We start from the raw sequence: 21,276 nt of genomic DNA, 5'->3' as shown, positions 1-21,276 counted from the left end.
TTATGTGACTCAGAAGAACGAGTAGTCTCAGAGACTGTTTGGTTCATTTTGTGGTCATTTCTTACGTGAAAACCGCATAGGCGCTGTACAGGAAACAGAAATGATTAGTTCACCTTTCAACTCTTTTGGTCCGAGTTGTTCGTTCTTTTGTCACATGATAGCTGTATACGTTATGCATTGCTCACACAGGAATCAGAAATGATTAGTTCACCTCTGGAGTCTTCTGGTCCGAGTTGTTTGTTATTTGTCACGTGACAGCCGTATACGATAGCGTATACGGCTGTCACATGACAAAAGAACGAACAACTCGGACTAAAAGAGTTGAAAGGTGAACTAATCATTTCTGATTCTCATCGTTTGTCCTTGGCTGCATAATCATTTTTTCTTATTGGGACTATAATCAAAGTTTGCGTAAGTAGACGTGTTTGGGGAGATTTGGTTATTGAAAATGTAACATTTTAATTTAATTCTGCTCAAATGAATGAAATGAACGAAATAACTTGAATAAAGCTTTGTTCATTTTGCTGAACAAGACTCAAAGATCCAAGTCCTGATGATCTGATCTTCCCATCACTAATGGGGATCAACGTCATACAGGTTTCAAGCAATATTGGCTTGAAATTCATGGATGATTAACTAAATGTATTATCAAATTATTATTTTATATATATATATATATAATTTTTATTTTATTTTATTTTTTTACGTTTTGCACTCAAAATCCTCTTGACTCAAAAAGGACATGGTCTCTGCCGTCTAGATTTATGCGAGCAGCTCTAAGAAGACAATTTTCTTCCTAAACAGAAGGGAGGGATTTCTTTGAAGGGATCTGGCAACCTTTCGTGCATCAGCGTTCACTGTGAACTGGTCTGAACCACATTTTCTCGTTGCTTAACAACAATTTCTTCTCTTTAATTGTTCGATTTGCTTGTCATGTAACGAATATTTACAGCAACATACATTTACACAACTGAACGCGTTTGTCGGAGAAAAACAAAAACAATCAAGATGGGCTGCGCTGGATTCACCTGCTCCAAGAATTCCCTGTGCGCGCTCAACATCCTCTATGTTGTGAGTAACCAATGCGAGAAAGTTACCATATGGAACATCTTTATCAGCCTTCATTATAATATTTTCAGAGCTGCTTTACAAATGATCATACAAGAGATGTTTCTGTGTAGCTTAAATACAGTCCTTGTTGTAGGAGTCCTCATATGAATTATTTAGAGTGATTCTCTATGGAATGAGGCCGATGAGCTGTTCTGGTTTCACCCAGTACACACACACACACACACACACACACACACACACACACACACACACACACACACACACACACACACACACACACACACACACACAGTAGCATAGTATCCCAGTTGGGTCCTGTTTCCTCGCAACTCTCAATCTGTTTTGGCAGTGTCACATACTGCCTTTATTCTGGTTTTGTAGATATCCTACCTCATTACACTTGACTGAGCTCTGCACTCTTTTCAGTACGTTACAAAGACAACGTTATAATCAGATAATCTTACACTTGTTCAAGCAAAAACTCAAGGGGTCATTTCTCTTTGGGTCAATGTTCACAATATGGATTTACCTTCCCAAAATGATGACTTTGGTCTGCCACAAACACCTGCAGCTGTTACTGATTGTATATCTGAAAAAAAAAAAAAATGTGTTTTTTTTTTTTTTTAACAATTTCGTGGTTCTGATGAATTAATTTCTTCTATATTTTGTGTCCTAATGTGACTGAAGGCTTGTCTTATGTTACTGCTAAAGTAACACATCACAGCTGTTGTTAGGTCATTCACTCAAATGCCATTTGTGTCCCCATGACTTGACAGGAAATTAAAGGAATATTCCGGGTTCAATGCAAGTTAAGCTTTGTGTTGTATTAATCGACAGCAATTATGGCATAATTTTGATAACCTATATATATATATATATATATATATATATATATATATATATATATATATATATATAAATTCGACTTGTCCCTTGTTTATTGAAAAAAAGGCACTTGGAAATGAATGGGGCCAGTCCATTTACATTTAAAATACAAAAGTCTTAGCCATAAGACATAAACATGTTATATGTTAACATGATTTTAGTGCAACAAAATATCTGTTTTATGTGGCTTTAATGTGTTAAAATCACTTCCTTATATATTCCTTTTAATAGGATACTGAATTCAGTCACACTATTTGCTAGATTTAACTCTGTTTACTTGGTAATGACAAATAATTATTTTAATTAAATGTTAATTCTATTTTTATATATAAATCAATTTAGGCTACATGTGCTCATTTAATATCACTACATTTTAATGTAAAATTTCGAATAAAACAAAATGGAATTCTTACTAAATTTAGCTTTTATTTAAATTAAAATATTGTGCTTTTACTGTCCACATTTTTGCCTTTTTTGGAAAATGGAGGATTTGTCATTGTCCCCCCACTTTGTTCAACCCATTTCCCCCTTTAAAAATAATGCTTAGATCTTTCTGACATCATAATTAAGGGAGAGACCCAGTCCCTGGTGGTCCTCCAGTAATGTCTATGGTGTACGTTTTTGGGCCAGAGGTGGGGGAAATATGATTTCTTGAAGTTTATCAGTAACCTTAAAATCCTATAACTTTCATGCACAAATTGCACTGTTTCCTAAGAATGACCCTGTTATTGTTATTTACAATCAGTAAGTTCTTTGTTTTCTTTATGCCTGTTTCCATCCCTAATGATTTCTCCTCGCTCCTCACTGACTTCAGATGGTGAGTTTGCTGATGATTGGCATCGCTGCCTGGGGGAAATGTTTTGGGCTGGTGTCGAGCTTCCAGGTGGTGGGCGGCATCATCGGAGTGGGAGTTTTCCTCTTCTTTGTTGCTCTCGCTGGTCTTCTTGGTGCCATAAAGCACCACCAGGTTCTGCTGTTCTTCGTATCCTTTACTGCAATCAACCATAGAAATTGTTTTACAACAACTTTAGACATGATATATATGAATTAATATTTTTCATTCATGTTCATTTTTTATGTGTATGCAATAAGAGCCATGTGAATGATTCTGGATACCACTGGACACATAATGAATATACATTTATTGGCATATTATATTATATTTAATATATAAATAGTATTTAAAATTTGACCTCGTACGAATAGAATATTATGTATGTATTCACATTTATCAGGCCTCTATTAAAAACAAGGCACCAACTGAATTTCTTGACATGATATACTCTTTAGAAAATGCACACATTTATTGTTTTCATTTCCTGTTTTTCTTCATTGCTTTTCACAGTGTGACAAGATTATAATCTACTCTTGTAATGCATTTCACTCTGTGACCATAGAGTGGTGCAGTTAACATGACAAATGAGAATGCCCATCAATGTACTTGTACTGTAAAACTCTCTCTCTTGTTACGCACACATATAATCAAATGAACTGAAGATGAATTTGAGGCATTACTGAAATATCCAGAAAAAAGCTAATTTATCATTACACTCTCTTACCCTGGAGGCCAGGTAGTAATGATTATACGATTATTCCAGTAATCTCTCAAGAGATATTTCAGTATAATTCATTTCTTAGGTGGAATTAATCATGTTTGTATTTTTTCATAATTCTTAATGTAATGCAATTCTGTCTGTTTCTGCAATTTATTAAGGAATTCCAAGAGGAGATGCACAAAGATGTGCAGTTTAGTTTGTCTTTTTGTGGTGTCTGTCTATCACTTTCTTTTCTATCTACAGTTGAAGTCAGAAGTTTACATACACCTTAGCCAAATACATTTAAACTCAGTTTTTCACAATTCCTGACATTTAATCGTAGAAAATATTCCCTGTCTTAGGTCAGTTAGGATCACTACTAAGAATGTGAAATGTCAGAATAATAGTAGAGAGAATGATTTATTTCAGCTTTTATTTCTTTCATCACATTCCCAGTGGGTCAGAAGTTTACATACACTTTGTTAGTAATTGTTTAAACTGGGTCAAACATTTTGGGTAGCCTTCCACAAGCTTCTGACAATAAGTTGCTGGAATTTTGGCCCATTCCTCCAGACAGAACTGGTGTAACTGAGTCAGGATTTTAGGCCTCCTTGCTCGCACATGCTTTTTCAGTTCTGCCCACAAATTTTCTATCAGATTGAGGTCAGGGCTTGATGCCGATGAGCGGTTCTGGTTTCACCCAGTACATACACACACACACAGTAGCATAGTATCCCAGTTGGGTCCTGTTTCCTCGTGTCAATCTGTTTTGGCAGTGTCACATACTGCCTTGGTTCTGGATTTGTAGATATCCTACCTCATTACACTTGATTGATCTCTGCACTCTTTTCAATACGTTACAAAGACAACGTTATAATCAGATAATCTTACACTTGTTCAAGCAAAAACTCAAGGGGTCATTTCTCTTTGGGTCAGTGTTCACAAATATGGATTTGCCACAAATTTTCTATCGGATTGAGGTCAGGGCTTTGCGATGGCCACTCCAATACCTTGATTTTGTTGTCTTTAAGTCATTTTGCCACAACTTTGGAGGTATGCTTGGGGTCATAGTCCATTTGGAAGACCCATTTGCAACCGAGCTTTAACTTCCTGGCTGATGTCTTGAGATGTTGCTTCAATATATCCACATAAATTTTCTTCCTCATGATGCCATTTATTTTGTGAAGTGCACCAGTCCCTCCTGCAGCATGATGCTGCCACCATGCTTCATGGTTGGCATGGTGTACTTCGGCTTGCAAGCCTCACCCTTTTTCCTCCAAACATAACAATGGTCATTATGGCCAAACAGTTAAATTTTTGTTTCATCAGACCAGAGGACAAAAAGTTCTTTGTCCCTATGTGCACTTGCTAACTGTAGTCTGGCTTTTTTATGGCAGTTTTGGAGCAGTGGCTGCTTCCTTGCTGAGCAGCCTTTCAGGTTATGTCGATATAGGACTCGTTTTACTGTGGATATAGATACTTGTCTACCTGTTTCCTCCAGCATCTTCATAAAGTCCTTTGTTGTTGTTCTGGGATTGATTTGCACTTTTCACAACAAACTACGTTCATCTCTAGGAGACAGAATGCGTCTCCTTCCTGAGCGGTATGATAGCTGTGTGGTCCCATGGTGTTTATACTTGCGTACTATTGTTTGTACAGATGAGCGTGGTACCTTCAGGCATTTGGAAATTGCTCCCAAGGATGAACCAGACTTGTTCAGGTCCACAGTTGTTTTTTTTCTGAGGTCTTGGCTGATTTCTTTTGATTTTCCAATGATGTCAAGCAAAGAGGCACTGAGTTTGAAGGTAGGCCTTAAATACATCCACAGGTACACCTCCAATTGATGCCAATTAGCCTGTCAGAAGCTAATTGACTAATTGCCTAAAGACTTGACATAATTTTCTGGAATTTCCCAAGCTGCATAAAGGCACAGTTAACTTGGTGTATGTAAACTTCTGACTCACTGGAGTTGTGATATAGTCAATCAAAAGTGAAACAATCTGTCTTTAAACAGTTGTTGGAAAAATTACTTGTGTCATGCACAAAGTAGATGTCCCAAACGACAAATCTATAGTTTGCTAATATGAAATCTGTGGAGTGGTTAAAAAATGAGTTTTAATGACTTCAACCTAAGTGTATGTAAACTTCTGACTTCCTATCTATCTATCTATCTATCTATCTATCTATCTATCTATCTCTTTCTTTTCTATCTATCTATCTATCTATCACTTTCTTTTCTGTCGATCTATCTATATATCTATAACTATCTATCTGTCTGTCTGTCACTCATTCTTTTCTGTCTATCACTCTATCTATCTATCTTTCTATCTGTCTGTTTGTCTATCTATCACTCTTTCTTTTCTATCTATCTATCACTCTTTCTTTTCAATCTATCTATCACTCTTTCTTATCTATCTATCTATTTATCTATCTATCTATCATCTGGTTGTCTATCTGTCTGTCTGTTTGTCTGTCTCACTCATTCTTTTCTGTCTGTCACACTTTCTTTTCCGTCTGTCTGTCTGTCTGTCACTCTTATCTATATATCTATCACTCTTTCTTTTCTATCTATCTGTCTCACTCTTTCTTATCTATCTATCTATCTATCATAACTCTTGCTTTTCTATCTGTCTGTCTGTCTGTCTCACTCATTCTTTTCTGTCTATAACTTTCTTTTCTATCTATCTGTGTGTCTGTCTGTCACTTTCTTATCTATCTCTTACTCTATCTTTCTATCTGTCTGTCTGTCACTTTCTTATCTGTCTATCTGTCACTCTATCTATCTATCTATCTATATGTCTGTCTGTCTGTATATCACTTTCTTTTTTCTATCTATCTATCTATCTATCTATCTGTCTATCTATCTTTTCAATCTATCTGTCTGTATGTCTGTCTATCTATCACTCTTTCTTTTCTGTCTGTGTATCACTCTTTTCTATCTCTCTATCACTCTTTCTATCTATCTATGTCACTCTTTTCGATCTGTCTGTGTCTCACTCATTCTTTTCTGTCTATCACTCTTTCTTTTCTATCTATTTGTCTGTCTGTCACTTTCTTTTCTATCTATCTATCTATCTATCTATCTATCTATCTATCACTCTTCTATTTATCTATTACTTTTTCTTTTGTATCTGTCTGTCTGTCTGTCTATCTATCACTTTTCTATCTGTCTGTCTGTCACTTTATCTATCACTCTTTCTTTTCTATCTATCGATTTGTCTGTCTGTCACTCTCTTTTCTATCTATCTATATATCACTCTTTTCTTTCTATCTATCTATCTATCTATCACTCTTTCTTTTATATATGTGTCTGTCTGTCTATCTATCTATCTGTCTATCTATCTATTTATCTGTCTGTCTGTCTGTCTGTCACTTTTCTATCTCTCTATCACTCTTTCTTTTCTATCTATCTATCACTCTTATCTATCATCTATCTATCTATCTGTCTGTCGCTCTGTCTGTCTATCACTCTTTCTTTTCTATCTATCTATGTGTCTGTCCGTCCGTCTGTCGCAGTGAAAAAATATTTATATGTTTTTGTTTCTCTATGAATATTTCTACATTGTATTTTCTATTTCAAACCTTAATTCACTGACAATAGTACATGATTATCCTGTTTCTGGTGTTTGTAGTTCAGTTTTCAGTGTCCAGTGCATGTCTGGCTATCAATGAAGACCAGCAGGTAAGAGAAATTACTCTGATTCAATATATACAGTATATATGTATAATATGTATTTATTATAATAATAATAATCATTATTATTATTATTATTATTATATATTCTCACTCATAATTTTTAATTTTTCACTAGGGTGTTGCTAGGGAGGTTGCTCACTGGCCCAAGTCAAAAGAACCCAACCCCAAGTCTTCATAGTATAGTTGTCCCTTTAAATGAGGTTCCCTATCTGTCACTCACTCAATGTTGTGTCGATGTAGTGACACTAGGGGTCACTCTTGGGAGCCCCAAACACCTCTGATTTTGAGAAAAGGCCAATGAAAATTGGCGAGTGGAATTTGCATGCCACTCCCCCGGATATACGGGTATAAAAGGAGCTAGCATGCAACCACTCATTCAGATTTTCTCTTCGGAGTTGAGCGGTGTTGCTGTATTCCACTGCCAATCCATTCGCCTCTGTAAAGAAAGCAAACTGTCTCACGCGGCTGTTGGATTCTATGGCGCACAGTGGTTTCTCCCCTCTCGCACAGATAAGTGCGGAGAATGCCCCTGGGCGCTTCGGCAGCACGTGAGGAGCGCTAAAACAGCATATATGTCCTCTAAAATAGTGGGCACTGACGGAAAGCGTCTTTTTAAAGATGCCTTTCCGGTTATGTGCAGTTCCTAGTTGCAGTCGTTATTTCTCCGCTTCTGATGGTCACGATCGCTGCCTTACATGTCTGGGCTCCAGACATGCTGAGACAGCGTTCGGGGATGGTTCATGCCCGCACTGCAAGAACATGACCATGGCCACGTTGCGATCGTGGCTTTCCTTCCTCAGAGGGAAAGCCACTCCAGCCGCAGTTCTTCTGCCCACGGGCACAAGACTGCGACGGATAGCGCTGGGGGCGATTTGGGGACTTTAATGGAAGTCACTCCGCCGGGTGAATCCCCATGGACCTCCCATTCCCCAGCACGCTCGTGCTCCCCGGTTGAGTTCTGGGATGAGTCAGGCAGCCCGCGGGTTTGAGCTCTCATTCGGCGCTCAGGGAGAGGATGAGATCTCGAAAGCAGCATTGGAGAAAGGCTGCTTCAGTCCGATGCGGAGGACTCGGCTGGGCTTCCGCCTTTGGGTGTGGTCACCCAGTCTGAGGCTGACGCCGAGCTGACGGCCATGCTTGCCCGGGCTGCCACATGCGTCAGGCTAGAGTGGAACCCTCCACCCTGCCCTGAACCCTGGCGGCTAGATGATTGGTTCCTGGGATCGGAGCGCCGCTCACAGCCACATTCTGCCCCAGTGCCTTTCTTCCTGGAAGTGCATGAAGAACTCACGAAGTGGCGGCGGGCAACTTTCACTGCCTGGACTGGGCTTTCGAGTTCTGCTGCTCTCACCACCCTCGACGGCGGGGCGGCCAGGAGCTACACGGACATTCCCCAGGTAGAGCAGGCGATTGCGGTACACTTGTGCCCGCAGAGCGCCGCCACCTGGCAGAACCATCCTAGGCTCCCATCCAAGGCCTGTAAGACTACGTTGTCTCTGACAGCGAAGGCTTACAGTGCCACGCTCTGCATGCCATGGCCCTCCTGCAGGTCCACCATGCCAAGGCATTGAAAGAGCTGCACAAGTGTGAGATGGAGGCCATCCAGCACAGAGTGGTGGTGGCGTAGTGGACTAAAGCACATAACTGGTAATCAGAAGGCTGCCGGTTCAATCCCCACAGCCACCACCATTGTGTCCTTGAGCAAGGCACTTAACTCCAGGTTGCTCCAGGGGGATTGTCTCTGTAATAAGTACACTGTAAGTCACTTTGGATAAAAGCATCTGCCAAATGCATAAATGTAAATGTAAATGTAAATCTTGCTCCACCGTGGTTCAAGATCGTGAACCCCATCTGCCCGTCACCACGGCGAACTTCCTGCAGCGGCAACATCGGCTCCACCACAGCTTGAGCCAGCGACTCGGCCCCGGCGTAGAGCTCCCCACAGGAAGTTGACGTCCCCCGTCTCACACCCCGCAACCAAGAACCATAGGAAGGCTTCTAAGTGCCCCTGAGACGGACAACCCAAAGGTGAGGAGAATCGCGCCACATTTGGAGGTGGTAGACAGACCACTCCATCTCCCAGTGGAGGGCCGGAGGGAGAATCCTTGGTTCCCTTTTTTATTGAGTTCCCACATTTTCAAAAAAGAGCACTTTCCTAACTCTCTGGGTCATCAACCGTTGGTTGAGCTAAAAGCCCTCTCCTTGAAGATGGCCCTCCTGACTGCGCTCACCTCCATCAAGAGGGTTGGGGACCTGCAAGCATTCTCTGTCAGCGATACGTGCCTAGAGTTCGGTCCAGCGTACTCTGACATGATCCTGAGACCCCGGCCAGGCTGTGTGCCTAAGGTTCCCACTACCCCCTTTAAAGATCAGGTGGTGAACCAAAAGCGCTGCCCTGGGAGGAGGCAGACCCAGCCTTGTCATTGCTGTGTCCGGTACATGCTTTGCGTATCTATTTGGACCGCACGGAGAGCTTTAGATGCTCCAAGCAGCTCTTTGTCTGTTTTGGGGGACAGCAGAAGGGGAACACTGTCTCCAAACAGAGGATTGCCCACTGGATTCTGGACACCATCACATTGGCATACCAGGTCCAGGGTGCACCATCCCCTCTGGGACTACGAGCGCACTCTAATAGGAGTGTAGCCTCCTCCTGGGCCTTGGCCAATGGCACCTCTCTAACAGACATCTGTAGAGCAGCGGGCTGGGCAACACCCAATACCTTCGCGAGGTTCTACAATCTCCGGGTTGAGCCGGTTTCATCCCGTGTGTTGTCAGGTACAAACAGGTAATTGGCGGGACAACTGGCCAGGTGTACCGCTGGCACACAAGTGCCTTTCCCCTTCTCCAGGGGAAGACGTGTGCTCTTTCATCCATGTGAGTTCCCGGGATCGATGAACCCTGGATTCCTCCCTCACCACCTGCGGCAAGCAAATTCGGCAGAGGAATTCGACACCAGGCCCAGTACATGTGTCAGTATGCCCTGTTCAGGTCAGCCCCTGTACTGGGATAGGCGCTCATATGCATTGGTTCCCTGTTGGTAACCCCATATGATGTAATCTTCCATGGTACGGTAGACCCGTGTCTCCCCTTGGGCAGAGTTCCCTCTGCCACCAGTCGCCATGTTTGTAGAGCCCCATCCCCTCTGGGTAGGACCTACCACGAGGACTTCTCCACATGCGACACTGCCGACAAGACTCGGTGAGACCATGTGACATATTTCCACACAATTACCTCCCCTTCAGGCAGGGTGTGGTCTCTGCAGTGTCTTTTTCCAAGGACACCTACCCCGATGCAATACATTTGGCCCCAGCTGGAATCAAGCGAGTTCTTTCTCCGGGAGAAGAAAGAAGAGAAAAGGCAGACCCAGCTGGCACGGCCTGTTCCCATTGTGGGCACGTCTGACCCCCCCTTTTATGCTTTCGAGGGGCGAGGGTCCTTACGACGTACACGGGGCTTGGGAAGGTTACGATGGGGCCGGTGCACTTGTTACTTGGCACGCAGTGGCCTGCCTGCACCTGCACCGCCGATCCACGTTACACAGTTCAGCTGTTTGTGGTGTTTCGTATAGGGACCCCTAGTGTCACTACATAGACACAATGTCGATTGAGTGACAGATAGGGAACGTCTAGTTTACTGTTGTAACCCCCGTTCCCTGATGGAGGGAACGAGACATTGTGTCCCTCCTGCCACAACACTGAACTACCCTCTGTGATTGCCGGGACTCTGTCTTGACTCCTCAGCACAAAACCTGAATGAGTGGTTGCATGCCAGCTCCTTTTATACCAGTATGTCCGGGGGAGTGGCATGCAAATTCCACTCATCAATTTTCATTGGCCTTTTCTAAAAGATCAGAGGTGTTTGGGGCTCAGTAACCTAGACGTTTGGTTCCCTCCTTAAATATATGTATTTTTTTTTTATTTTGGGATAATTTACATTCACTTCCTTTGAAAGTGTCTAACTGTAACCTCAATTTTTTATTTTTTTTTAAGAAAAGGTGGGACCAATTGTGGTAATGAAGATTATGTCACAAATGCTGTTGATTAAGCTTAACTTGTATTAAACCAAGAATATTCCTTTAAGAAGCCTTTAGGGGCGGTCACACTACACTTCGCATTCCATTCACTCCATGCAGTAGAGCGGAAACGTAAGCTCGTGCGAAAAAGTTTCGTACAACGCTGCGTACCAAAGTTCAAGCTTGGTGAAATCTGAACCGTGAATTCGTACGTCAAGAGGAAGCACGACCAATCGGAGACCTCATGGCTCAATTCAAAGGATACATTTTTCAAAGCTGTGAGATTTATTGTTGCAGGAAAGTGAGTAGACAATATATTTAAAACATTTTTTAATAATATTATTTATTATTTGTGATTCATTACTTACACCAGAAGCCCTCCTGTATGATATCATATCCTAAAAATTGGAAAAATGTTGTGTGCTCAAAGCCTAGTCTGACCACCCCTTTATGCTTCTCTATGCCTCCAAATCTGTTAAATAAATGGGGTCTGTCACTCATGTTTGTGTTTTCTGTCATGTTGTGTTTTCATCCCTGTTTGTAGAATCACCTGTTGGAGGTGGGCTGGAATAATTCACTGACCACTCAAAGGGATGTGGAGAAGAGCTTGAACTGCTGTGGCTACTCTAGTATGGACAACAGTGGAAGCTGTGCTGCTGTAAGTAACACACACACTCACTTCTAAATGTTCTTTTGCAAATGCCAAATTATATAAATGGCACCCATGTGGATGACAATGACTGAGCTAATTATTTGCATATTTTTTTAATACTGATTATGGTTTGTTAAATATTTGTTTGACTTGAAAGCATATTAGTGTCTGACATTAATTTGTGCAATTACAGTATTTTTCTAGATATAATAACTCAATGTTTCTGTCTGTGTGTTGGTTTTGTCCCTGTGCAGCCCTGCTTTCATTATAGCACATGCACTACATGTGCAGCAAAGATCCAGGAGCACGCTGGTGAAGTGCTGCGCTTCGTTGGAGGAATTGGACTCTTCTTCAGCTTCACTGAGGTCAACTTCTTTTCTCTCATCTGTCATTCATACAACACTTTTGTAGCCTCTAAAACTGTAATCAGGGGAGAAATTAACCAGGGCATGGGGCAAAATGCCTCTGACAGTAACAAAAAATGCCCCAGATACTTAAATTGTGTGGCAAAAATGCCCCTGAGTAAATTCCAATGAAATTCAAATTTCTATATATTTTACCTAATATGTAATATATTTCATAAAATTATTTTCTTAGCCTATCCAGTTATGAGTTTAGTTTGAGTTTTGTGCCTCTGTGGACACTGTAGTTGTCAGATTAGTTCTTTATTGACTGTCTCACAGCTGAGTGTTGTTGAACGTGTAGCTCATAACTAATATGAGGTGCACAAAAAAAATAAAAATACCATCAGATTTAACTAAGTAATCTTTGATAAAAACAAATATGCGTTTCATTGATTTAATTTTGTTAAACAATACAAAATACAATTTGAATGTCTTAAAAATAGGCTAAAATATTTTTTGGAGTGTGCATATGAATTTCCAATCTTGAAAAAAAATAATAAAATAGATTCTGAATAATCAAACATTGGCCACTAATATACAATGTATTCTTGCAGACCATTTATTGTGATTATTAATTGTTATTAATGATATCTTGTGCATTATTTACAGCTACTTTTGTATTTGATGTTAAATTCATTTTATAGATAGCCAAAATTCCCTAATAAATTAACAGAACTAAACAAATTTAGGCAATCAGTTACATCAAATTTTTTAAGTTAATATACTCCAAGTATGATCTTTACTAAACACATGCATGTTAATTGCTCTTGACTCGAAATATTGCATAAGCTAACTCATACATGTTGCGCAACTTCAAATTTAACTCTTTGGCTGAATTTAAAGGGATAGTTCAGCATAAAATTCTCTCATTATTTACTCACCCTCATGCCATCCCAGATGTCTATGACTCTTCCTTCTGCAGAACACAAATGAAGATTTTTAGAAGATCTCAGCTCTGTTGGTCCTCACGATGCAAGTGAATGGTGACCAAAACTTTGAAGGTCCAAAAATGACACAAAGGAGGCAGAAAAGTAATCCATATGACTCCAGTGGTTAAATCTATATCTACTGGAGTGATATTATAGGTGTGGTTGAGAAACAGATCAATATTTTAGTCCTTTTTTACAACAAATCTCCACCTGTTACCAGCACCAACCAGGTAGGTGGGTGAATGTGAAAGTCACTTCCACACCAGAATGTGGAAGTGAAAGTGTAGATTTACAGTTAAAAAAGGACTTACATTTTTATCTGTTTCTCACCCAGACCTATCATATCACTTCTGAAAACATGGATTAACCTACTGGAGTCTTATGGATTACTTGTATGATGCCTTTATGTGCTTTTTGGAGCTTCACATTTCTGGTCACCATTCACTTTGCACTGTGAGGAGCAACAAAGCTGAAATATTCTTTTAAAAATCTCCATTTGTGTTTTGCAGAAGAAAGTCATAGACATCTGGAATGGCATGAGGATGAGTAAAATGATGGGAGAATTTTCATTTTCATTGGGTCAACTATCCCTTTAAGATTACTATGTAACCTCAAAGCAAATTCTTCAAGGAGAAGGAACATAATTAGCTAGTACTTGCTAATACAGTGAATGTTAACATGCTGAATGCATGCAAATTTAAAACACTATGCTTTAATTAATATAACAGTCACTCAATGGGTAAGCTTGACATACTGTACCTGTCCTCATCCTAAACTCAAGCATTACTGTTCACCATAATGGTAACCCCCAAAACTCCAACATAACAGAAACTCTTCTAAATAACACAAGATTAAATACTGACAAGACTTCCACTTTTACATTAATCTTGCACAAAGTTAAATTTAAGTTCCTGTAAATTTAAAGAGTTTAAATATTTAAAAAAGTTTTAAAAGTAAAATAAAAAAAGTGAATTAAACTCAGTACAATAAAACTATTCAGGTTACTTAAAAGGTGCCAGTTTTATGAACTCGAAAGAAAGAGAAAGTTCTAAATAATCATGAAGGTTAATTCATTTGAATTGATTTGTATAACTACATTTGCAATCTGTGCGTTTTATTTACTTTAACACAAATCAAGACCTGATTATGACTTTATAAACACGTACTGTATTTTTTGTACTATTACTCACACACTGCTATGTTATGATATCGAAACACTTTTACTCTAACGCATTATTTGAAAAACTGGACATTTTAACGCTTGTATTACAGACCCACCTACATTTACACACTTATTCCAATGTGGTTAGCTTGTACTTTGGATACTGATGACGTGAGGATTAGTGTGTATGTGGCCTTAATCAGACTTTCCATCATTGTCAAGCATAGTCCTTATATTTTATCTCCTGTTGATCTGCTTCTTTCAGATCCTGGGTGTTTGGCTGGCATACAGATACAGAAACCAAAAAGACCCGCGGGCGAATCCCAGTGCCTTCCTGTAACCCCTCCAGGCTCGATTCCTGTGATGATTTCACTTGATTTGTCGTGAGCACTTGTCTAACCACTGGGATTCTTATTGAAACTTTATTTAAGGGGAGTGTGTATTTGATTTTACCGAAGAGGAGACCAGCCTGTGTGTTCTAGCTGCTATATATAAATATATACAGTATAATGTTTTGGATTTTTCAAGAGTACAGTGTGACAGCATTGTACATTATGATGCTGTACTTTTGTTTGAAGAATTCCTCTGAATGAAAAACATTGCACCAGTACACCAAATATCAATATGCAGTATGCATATGAGACACTAATGGGCTAAACTGCAAAGACCATTTGGTTATAAGATTGCAGTTTTTTTATTTGGTATAAATAAAATATGAGCTGCAGTGATCAAGACTGGCAGTGTGTGAGCATGACAATATTTACACTCTGATTGGCTGTCGCACTTAATATATTCAGTTGTACGATGCATTACTTATAACAAAACGACACGCTACCAGTTAGCATCACTGATATAGAGAAAAGAAAAGTTGCTCAGAATCACTACGTTCCAATAAAACACATAAACATGGTTTTCTACCAATAAACACACTTGCCGAGAAACCTAGGCACATTATTTGGATTATACTTCACATTAGTATGCAAAAGCAAAAGCATAACCATCGCATATATAGGCTGATGGAAGAATGTTTCCTTGAACAGTTTGATCTCAGATTTCATATTACACAATTGTTTATCTGCCTTTTTTATTGTGTGTGTGTGTGTGTGTGTTTGTTGTATTGGCTTGATTGATTTGCTTTGGCTTCTTGCATGTTTCCTCATTGAAATGTACATCCGTACCCAATAGTTCTGTGAACTATGCTCTCAAGTGTTTGAAATGAAAGCAGAAAACAATAAAGGCTTGGAGGACACAATTGTCCTTTCACTGATTTTATCTTTTGTACAATATAATTATTAGGCTTCCACAATACTTATGGTTGAGGCTTTTATCGTCTGAAATTCCTTTCCAAAAAAAGTATTTTACGACAATGACTTCCTCCAAACTCTGACCAATCAGAAGCCCACACAGTCAGCTTTTTTCAAGCCAAGAAAAGCAGCTTGTAACCAAGCAACACGGTGACTCAGGAAAACACATTGCCAGTAACCAAGGCCCCTCCCACCAGGATATTAGCCGGAGACTCTGTTAACCTACTCGCAGCAGTCACAGTTCATTGCAGTTCACTGTTTTCACACATTACAATGAGAACCGGATTTTCGAACAACTTTGTTTATTCAAAAAAACATTAAAATACAATAAATGAAAATGGAAGCCTGAAGGTTGTCCGTAACAGACTCTACTCAAAGAACGAGTTTAACATTTGTACAGGGCTTTACAGTGCGTCTCTTGCCATCAGTAAACAAATGACAGAATAAAAGTAAACCTCAGGGAAGTAATATCCTGGCTGCGGACAAAAGGGTCATGCCTTTGTGTTCACAACTCTGTCTTCAAGAACTTCAAAGCTCTTTGCATGTTGCTTAACACTGTGGAAGCGAAGGCAAACAAATGATTAGCAACAGTACTGTTAGCATGACAGGGTAATGCACAGAATAAATCATTTTGGCATTGAATTTACTTGTTCAATAATTTCTTATATTCTATTTATTGTATGTGTAAGCATGCTATTTGACTTGGCTTATCCGAACAATAATGCAAATTTAAGTTAAAAAATAAGGAATGTACTTGTTCAGAAACCCTCTGAATGTCAGACTTACAGAGTTTCATGTCAGCCGGCTCATAGGCATACATGCGGTTGGAATAGCGGCCAGTGATGTCAGCTCGAACAGTCATGGAGGGATCTAGAATACAGGAAAATTGGATTTTATGATCAGCTTATCAGTTTGAGTGAAAAGTTGATTTAGTATTTGGTATGTCCTCCTTTTGCTTTAATGTCTACACTGTAAAAAATGTCCGTAATTTTAACGGGAAAAGACTGTAAAAATGCTACATAAATTTTTTTTAAATTGGTTAACGAGTAGTTACCATAAAATATACGTTACATTTTTAAAATGTGTTTAAAAAGACAATACATTTAGTTTTACGGTAAAATGTTGTAAAAAAAGAATATTTTTTTAGATGTAAAAAAGTATGATTTTCCCGTATAATTAATGGTTAAAATTTTAATTATGTTTAATAAGAGAGTACATATACTTTTAACTGTAAAAAACAATAATCAGGCGTTTCCAGAATTCCCTGCGTGACACATTACGTACAATTATATTTTATGGTAATAGTTATGTTTCTTCTTATTTTTAATATCAGTTATGTACTTTGGGGTGTTCTGTGTTATATCTGATGTAGTTTAGTTAATGTTTACTGCATAATTTTAATTTCACATATGTTACCCTGATGGTGTTTAGTGTTTGTGTGTGACACTGAGCACTGTCTCGACATGTTTATTGGTTATTGCTCCTGGAAGGGCCACTATTGATGAACTTCATATCATCATGTGCCCTTCTGTAATTTTTATGGTGATTAACAATACATTATAAAGTGACAGCAGATTTGTACAGTTTTAGAAGGTTAATTTATTAATTTGATCATTTAATAATATAAACGATGGTACTGCACTGTAAAATATACTGTAAAAACAACAGTTTTAAACTGTAAAACGTACAGGTTTTCTGTAAAGTACATTTTTACTGTATTTTAAACATAATTATTCTGGCAATCATGGGAATCAAAATCAATGGGATTCTTGGCATGGACTCCATATATTTGTACAAAACCTGATTTGAGAATTTTCCAAAGAGCATCTTGTTTGCCTCCTTTTGTACTAAGGAGTCAACGTGCAATGTGATAAATTTGATTAGTGACCTAGAAATAGTGCAGCATTTTCAATATTTCTTATTTATTTTACAACATAACGCTTCTTTGTTTCAAAAGTCAAAATCATAAAACTTACTGTTTGACTTTGAATACCAGATTTTCAATGTATGTCTAATTATGGACTTTTAATCAAACAATGAAAACATGTAAGAAATCTCAACATCTCTCATGATTGAATCACTCACCTACAAAGAGGATTCTTGGAACGTACTGGCCATCAGGAGACAAGTGCTTATCTGTGGTCTCGTACTGCAAATGACAAGAATGCTAGTTTAATTCACATACATTTACGAAGATCACAGAGACAGACCTGGGCCCTCTCACAGAAACATCCTTTCTCTAAAATCCTATCTTATGTGTTAGTAACCATGGCGATTTCTGTTAGGATCTCTTTGAAAACACTGAATGTTTAACCTTTAAGATTTTAACTGTGTGAAATCAACTGTAAACTCACCACCAGATTCAAGATGACGAATTCCTCATCGACCAGCTTCTGGATGTCTTTATCCTCTGCAAAGGCCTTCTTCAGCGCTAAAGAGTTCAAATAATAAGACAATCATTGGTTCTGCTTGGGATTTTTACACCTCAAATGCCCCCTAACTCACAAAGGAATATAGCAGTGGACAAACAGAGAATTTAAAACTAGCTGACCGCAAAAAAAATAAAAGCAGAATATAAGCCCTTACCCTGGCTGTGTGGGCAGTCCTCCAAGTGAAAAATGACAATGAGGGGCTTGTTCCTAATATATAACATGGGTTATAGACTTTATGCAATATAAATATCAACAGATAAACCTTCTATACACATATAACCAGTGACATGCATATGATAACAGATTTTTGAACACTATATTGGCTAGGCTACGCTGCAATTCTATGATTGTGGTATATGGTATATATTGGTAGTGGTTAAATGGAAAGTATCTGAGCTTTTCTCACTTGGAGCGTGACCAAAACAAAGCTTCCTCATACGTCTGTGCCCAGATCAACTGGTCACCCCAGCCTAAGAGGGAAAATAAAAATACTGAACATAGAGTCTGGACACAAACATTTAATTAATAGTTAATGTACATAATGACTGCTCTCTGTTGCATAGGCAATTACAGTCATGCAAATTTAATTTATGAACAGAATGGCTCAAAAGGAGGTCTGGGATAGTATTTCAAATCGTGAAAGACTGGTATAAACGTATAAATACTTTTACATTTCATTATATTTCTGCATTTGGCAGACAAAGCAACTTACGGTATTTACATATAAGGTATACACATTATCAGTCCTGGGAATTGAACCCATTAACTTAGCATGGCTGGTGTTAAGCTACAGGAACTTTCTTACTCTACAGATCACTGTGGCACACCAATTTAACCATCATTTTGCCAATGTGCAAAAGTTGCTCAAAATGATATCTTTCAGGAATGAAACTCACCTCTGGAGAGAGTCTGAGGAATCCTCTTCTCTTTCTTCACAGTGGTCTTGTCTGGCTTTCCTTCCAAGCCTGACAAAAAGGCCACCAGGACCAAGAGCACTGACAACAGTCCTTTCTGCATCTTCACAAGCTACAAGAACAAGATAAATCAATATAAAGCTATTAGAAATGACCTAAGTAGAATAAAAAGCATGGTTTTAACATCAGTCCCACAGTCAATGTATTTGCAGCATAGTAGAAAATAACCCGTACTGAAGCCTACTGAGAAATATCAAACACAGTGTCCATTAATATTCACAGGGTTAGTTTGAGTATGTTGGAGAAAGTGTGTTGGATGCGTTCTCACCTATTCTCAGGTTCCCTGTTGCGTTTGTTCAGACTCAGTCCCCTTGTCCCGCTATTGCCTTTCTCTCTCACCTGTAGAACCTTTATACACCTGCACACCAGAGGCTCCGCCCCTCCCCTCTATACTGTTCTGGAATGTGATTCTGCATTTTTATACGATTTTGCCCCATGTAGTAAGCAAACTTCCTATTTACTCTTTTATTTGGCTTCGTGCCAAGGACAGGTCAGCAATGAGGCATGGTAAATTATAGGAGACTGATATGATTAGGCTTCTCATGATTGGCTAAGCTCTGATCCGTGATGTCATTGGGTACATCAATGGGATTTCGTAATTTAAGGCATGACGTGTTAGAATCAGAAACCAAATTATTATTGAGGGTGAAACATATTTATAAATGTTTTGTTTGTGTGAAATACTATGTTCAGCAGGCCATTTTTGGAAGGAAATGGTGTATCTCATCAAGATAATATGCAAAAAAGTGACTTTTGCAGATTAACATGGAATATCTTACATGGCATTTTTGTTCATTTTATATGATTTATATTATAACATTATATATATATATATAGTTTATCTGAAGTAAATCTACCTGCATGAAGGAACATTTGGACACAATCAATTCAAGTGAAACATGGTGCATTATAACTTATCTGATCTCTGTAAAATAATAGGCTGTGTATTGCACAGGATTCTAAACATGCCTATGAATAAGTGTAGAGTTTGCTGGTGAAAAGCCATCCATCAATCATTTGCTTAATGAGGCACTCAAAAGGAAGTTTGCTGGATGCAGTCCCTTTCAAAGACTGACGTGTCCTTAAGACTATTGATTCTATATAACAAAAATATTTGGTGTAACCTTTATTTTTCTGTGTAACTTTTTTTTTATACATAATTTAATTTTTACTTTTAAAATTGTATTTTATTTTAATTTTATTTTTTAACACAATCAATATGAAGTATGATGCATGAATAATTTATTTAACTATTTATTTAAATACTTAATACTATTTAAATGTAGCTATTTTCTTTTATATAATTACTTTTTATTTTATTTTATTGAAATGAATACAACACAGAATGCATGATTTGCTGAGGTGTCCTTAATGCTATTTTATTTTATTTTATATTATTTTTCTTTATTTTATTTTATTTTGTAGCAGACTTGCCATACAGGATGTCTAATATCTGCAGAAAATGAATTACAGAAATGCAATACAGGACAATAAATATGGGCAAAATATATATATATATATTATTATTATTATTATTATTACATCTGACATTTGAAAGTGTTGTTGTGTAACATCCTCTTTCAAGTTTCTCAAACGTGTAGATAATGTCAAAATTTCCGGACTAAGGCATAGCATCAAAGATGCGTGTTTATAGAAAATTACAGCTTTTTGAAAAAAAAAAAAAAAAAAAAATTCCAAGAGTGTCTATCTCTCTGAAAATAATGTTGTAATTCAGGACTGACAAAGCTCCTTTCCACCAGCAGCTCTGGGGTAATGTGACCAGTGGAGGATCAATGCCATCTTTGTGTAGAGCGCAATCAAGTCAGGGCCTCCACGACAACCAACACCACTCACACTGAATGAATCAAGTCTTTTTATGACTTCACTCGCTATGTCCTGCAGGTGGACATTTCTCTGTCCCTATATTTTCAGCCATTGTTCTGGTGTATTAAACCATTCTGATGAACCTCAAAATAGGATGGATGTGTCATTGACAGATTATCTTTTAAAGTTAAAGCCATCACCTATTCAGATCACACTGGGAATCCGTTACAGGAGTTTGGAAGTTCTGCAGCTGAAATTGATCTTTGCTTACTGAAATTTGAACCACCACCCCCAGTAGCCCAAGCTGGAGGTATTGTTGACCAGTTTCTATGAGAAATGTCCACAGGGTGGCGCCAAAAATGAGTTGTAGTTTTAGCTGTAAATGATGTAATACA

General features: G+C 38.5%; 2 protein-coding genes across 2 annotated transcripts; one reads left to right on the top strand and one right to left on the bottom strand.

Annotated features, from left to right (window-relative positions):
- The first annotated feature begins 843 nt into the window (after positions 1-843).
- LOC127421275 (tetraspanin-13-like) lies at positions 844-15,619 on the top strand. The gene is made up of 6 exons (XM_051664175.1): positions 844-1,071; positions 2,771-2,938; positions 7,093-7,173; positions 11,745-11,858; positions 12,107-12,217; positions 14,613-15,619. Exons 1-6 carry the CDS (start codon positions 1,009-1,011, stop codon positions 14,685-14,687), a joined length of 612 nt encoding a protein of 203 aa, XP_051520135.1. The 5' UTR covers positions 844-1,008; the 3' UTR covers positions 14,688-15,619.
- Positions 15,620-15,925: 306 nt separating this feature from the next.
- LOC127421277 (anterior gradient protein 2 homolog) lies at positions 15,926-19,443 on the bottom strand. The gene is made up of 8 exons (XM_051664178.1): positions 19,326-19,443; positions 18,980-19,109; positions 18,490-18,553; positions 18,238-18,290; positions 18,006-18,082; positions 17,737-17,800; positions 16,438-16,521; positions 15,926-16,206 (listed from the first exon to the last, which is right to left on the bottom strand). The coding sequence occupies exons 2-8, from the start codon at positions 19,098-19,100 to the stop codon at positions 16,157-16,159; spliced, it is 513 nt and encodes a 170-aa protein (XP_051520138.1). The 5' UTR covers positions 19,101-19,109; positions 19,326-19,443; the 3' UTR covers positions 15,926-16,156.
- Between the last annotated feature and the right edge of the window lie 1,833 nt (positions 19,444-21,276).

The sequence above is a fragment of the Myxocyprinus asiaticus genome, chromosome 30, assembly GCF_019703515.2.
Source record: "Myxocyprinus asiaticus isolate MX2 ecotype Aquarium Trade chromosome 30, UBuf_Myxa_2, whole genome shotgun sequence".
NCBI lineage: Eukaryota > Metazoa > Chordata > Actinopteri > Cypriniformes > Catostomidae > Myxocyprinus > Myxocyprinus asiaticus.
This window is presented reverse-complemented; position numbering and strand designations above follow the sequence as displayed.

What these genes read in the sequence shown, in the direction of transcription:
- LOC127421275 (XM_051664175.1), top strand. Translation starts at nt 1,009, where the DNA reads ATGGGCTGCGCTGGATTCACCTGCTCCAAGAATTCCCTGTGCGCGCTC. An exon ending in CTATCAATGAAGACCAGCAG is followed by an intron (nt 7,174 to 11,744) that starts GTAAGAGAAATT and finishes CCCTGTTTGTAG; the next exon opens with AATCACCTGTTGGAGGTGGG. An exon ending in TCTTCTTCAGCTTCACTGAG is followed by an intron (nt 12,218 to 14,612) that starts GTCAACTTCTTT and finishes TGCTTCTTTCAG; the next exon opens with ATCCTGGGTGTTTGGCTGGC.
- LOC127421277 (XM_051664178.1), bottom strand. Translation starts at nt 19,100, where the DNA reads ATGCAGAAAGGACTGTTGTCAGTGCTCTTGGTCCTGGTGGCCTTTTTG. An exon ending in TCCTCAGACTCTCTCCAGAG is followed by an intron (nt 18,554 to 18,979) that starts GTGAGTTTCATT and finishes TTTCCCTCTTAG; the next exon opens with GCTGGGGTGACCAGTTGATC. An exon ending in TTGTTTTGGTCACGCTCCAA is followed by an intron (nt 18,291 to 18,489) that starts GTGAGAAAAGCT and finishes GTTATATATTAG; the next exon opens with GAACAAGCCCCTCATTGTCA.